Raw genomic sequence first — 3,571 nt, forward strand, 5'->3', positions numbered from 1 at the left:
AATTCACGTGTCACTAAAATTATTTAGTAATGACACCTCTCCGTTGCAAAGCGGCGCGGAGAGGGTATTCTGGCCCCGGCTCCGCCTGGAAGCCTGCAGACGTGGATCAGGTCCATCCAGCAGACACTGCAGTTCATCGTCCCATAAAAAGCCTGCTTTATTAAAGTGGCGGCCCCGTGGAGCTGAGCCGGCCGGCGGAGGCTTTCACTGTCAGCGAAATCACACGTCTCACAAACTGAAAAAGGCACACACACACACAAAAAAAAAGGGCAGCGCTGAAACTGATCTCCGCAGCCTATTTGTGAGTAATAAACTAATGTCAGAAGGACGGAAAGACGAGAACACGCTGTAGCGTTCTGGGTGTTTGACCAGATGGGTTTCGTCGATTTGGGGGAGGTCCGGTTCCGAAAATGTAACAATGGGCCAATCCCCTCGCTTGCGTAAAGCTGGTTTGTGCCAAAAGCGCGGCTCAAAACCAAGCCGCCATCTGCCCAGCGGACAGTCTGCGCTGAGGAGAACACGGCGACGCATCGCTTCTTCTTTTTTTTTTTTTTTACGCGCAGCGCGCCCGCGGAACGACACCGGAGTCCGAGCTCGCTCTCTGTCACTTTCTGATGGCTCGACGCGCGGCGCGCTTCTGCATTCAGTTTCATGCCATTTGAGGTCGACCTACACTTTTTTCCCAGACCTCCAGTGCCGGTGGAGCCCCCCGCTTCTGTCGCGCGTAAAAACCCAGTTCTGGTGCGCCGGGCAGCAAGTTTTTTTTGTTTTTCTCTCTGGGAAATATTTGAGCTGATAAAACGAGATGGAAAACTTGACAGCAGCCCCGGAGAAGAACCACACTTTGGGAATCTGGGCCGACTACAGCGTCCAGTACAAAGTGATAAGCAGTGTATTGCTCTTCGTCATCTGTGCTCTAGGAATCGTGGGCAACGTGATGGTCATCCTGGTGGTGCTCACCACAAAGCACATGCGGACGCCCACCAACTGCTACCTGGTGAGTTTGGCTGTGGCCGATCTGATGGTGCTAACGGCGGCCGGTCTGCCGACCATCGCGGACAGCCTCTTCGGATCTTGGGTGTTTGGCCACTACGGTTGCCTCTGCATAACCTACTTCCAGTACCTCGGGATCAACGCCTCCTCCTGCTCCATAACAGCGTTCACTATAGAGAGATACATTGCCATCTGTCACCCCATTAAAGCTCAGTTTCTCTGCACTTTGTCCAGAGCGAAAAAGATCATCTTGTTCGTCTGGGCTTTCACTTCTCTGTACTGCGTGATGTGGTTCTACCTGTCAGACATCCAGGAGGTGGTGTACGACAACATCACCGTCGTCACCTGCGGCTACAGAGTGCCCAGGAAGTTTTATTTACCCGTTTACTTCTTCGATTTCGGCGTCTTTTTCGTGCTGCCGCTGCTGCTCTCCGCGGTTCTGTACGGGCTCATCGCCCGGATCCTCTTCCTCAACCCGCTGCCCTCCGACCCCAAGGACAAGAGGAATAGGAAGAAGGGCGGGCTACACAGCGGCCAGGCCAACAGCAAGAGCATCGGCTGCAAGAACTCCCGTCACTCCAGCTCCACCGCGACCTCGCGCAGACAGGTGGGTGGCGTGTGCGCCCCGGGGAAGGGGACGGCCCGCCTGGTACCGTTTACTCTTTTGAAAAGAAAAAACAAAAAAGTCCTTCAATTGCAGAATGAGTTTGACCCAATGGTCAAACGCTTTTCCCCCAGCGCGTGTGTTTAACAGCTGTAAGCGGCCTGCTGGTTCCTTCACACGACGGGGGGTTTTACGCGCAAAACGCACGACGAGCTCGCAGAACGCGAAGAATCGTTACTGAAAAGAAAATCAGCTAACAGCCTATTAAACACTTCAGGTGAGCTCCGCTGCCACCGGCCGCAGTAGCAAAATGCTCGTCACACACGGATGCGTCCCCGATAACGCATCACTGAAACAATACGAGAACAAGATGTGTAAAGCACGACACTCACAAGGGCAGCGTTTTCTGGATCAAGTACATTAAAGTGCAGTTTGCCGATGATACTTGAACACTTTTACCCAAGTAGGTATTGAAATGCGGCGCTTTTACTTGTAACGGAGTATTTTTACGTTGTGGTGGTGCCACGTCGACTTAAAGGGTCCGAATGCTTCTTCCACTGTTGTAAACAAATGGAAAAAAAAATAATAATAATTGACTAACTTACAAACTAAAACAGCGTTGAAGAAAAGTTGAAAATAATTGGGGAAAGAGGTTTTCTAGTTGCCCTAATATAAAAAAATAAGCCTTTCAGAGACTTGAGATCAATATTTGTTGTATTGCAGTTCATTATATACTTAGTACAAAAACATAAAACATGGTCAACTTCTTAAGTTCCTCTTTATACTCATCTTCTTTTGGCTTAACTTTCTGAGAGAACACATGTTAACCAGTTAGTTTGTAATGATCAGAACTGTTTTCTGTCAATTAATCGACTGACTGTTTAGTGGTGTCCAGCCAAACAGTTAGTTTTTGGTAACTATCTAAACTATCTGAATGGCTGGATACCACCAGAAATCAGTTTGTTTGGTGAACTGACCCAGACCTTCCTCACCCTCAACTAAAAACAATAAATAGACTACCCAGATGTTTTTCATCACAAATCATAAAGAGCAAGAACTGAAGATGTTGGAAAATCTTTAGTTCACTGTTCTTCAGGCCGTTCGGCTCCATATCTGTCATTTCTATGTATTTGTTCAAAGCTGGACAGTATTGATTGGGCCCCTGCAGGTTCCCCTCGGAGCTTCACTGCAGTTGCAGCTCTCATCTCTCTCCTTGTCGGCCACCGCAGGTGACCAAGATGCTGGCCGTGGTGGTGATCCTGTTCGCCCTGCTCTGGATGCCGTACCGCACTCTGGTGGTGATCAACTCCTTCCTGGACCGGGCCTACCTGGACCACTGGTTCCTGCTCTTCTGCCGGATCTGCGTCTACCTCAACAGCGCCATCAACCCGGTCATCTACAACGCCATGTCTCAGAAGTTTCGCGCCGCTTTCCGCAAGATCTGCCGCTGCGCGGGGAAGGGCTCGGATAAGCCCGCCGCCTACAGCATGGCGCTCACCTACAGCGTCGTCAAGGAGACGTCGATGGCGGAGAGCGCCGATCACTTCACGACAGAGCTGGACGAGCTCACCGTCACGGACGAACTGCTGTCTGATCGGAAAACGACGTTTCCGGAACCCCGCGTGTACGGACAGGTGAATTTCAGTGACGCCTGAGGCCGGAGAGAGATGGTGCGGAGGATCAACCGGGTCTGAAAAACGTTGCTTCACGGAGTGTGTTGAGTGGGAACGTTGTTCCCTAAGTGCCCGCTGACCTTTTTCGAAGGCGGGCGGCTGTAGCTGGAGATGCAAACACAGATTACTGCTCACTGGTGGGACGCCACGGCCTTTGATGCGCAAAGCAGATCATGCGCGCCACCGAAAAAGATCCCGGACTCTTGTAGAGCCACAAACATCGACAGATAAGCGCTCCCCTACCGCACAGCGGGTACATTTTTCTCGGACCCGCCCTCGTGATATACTGTATAAAATTAAA

At 50.9% G+C, this 3,571-nt stretch overlaps 1 protein-coding gene across 1 annotated transcript; it reads left to right on the plus strand.

Moving 5' to 3' along the window:
* Positions 1-805: 805 nt before the first annotated feature.
* Positions 806-3,252, plus strand: trhrb (thyrotropin-releasing hormone receptor b). The gene is made up of 2 exons (XM_040122227.1): positions 806-1,600; positions 2,827-3,252. The coding sequence occupies exons 1-2, from the start codon at positions 806-808 to the stop codon at positions 3,250-3,252; spliced, it is 1,221 nt and encodes a 406-aa protein (XP_039978161.1).
* The last annotated feature ends 319 nt before the right edge of the window (positions 3,253-3,571 follow it).

This window comes from Xiphias gladius, chromosome 24 (genome assembly GCF_016859285.1).
Source record: "Xiphias gladius isolate SHS-SW01 ecotype Sanya breed wild chromosome 24, ASM1685928v1, whole genome shotgun sequence".
Classification (NCBI taxonomy): domain Eukaryota; kingdom Metazoa; phylum Chordata; class Actinopteri; order Istiophoriformes; family Xiphiidae; genus Xiphias; species Xiphias gladius.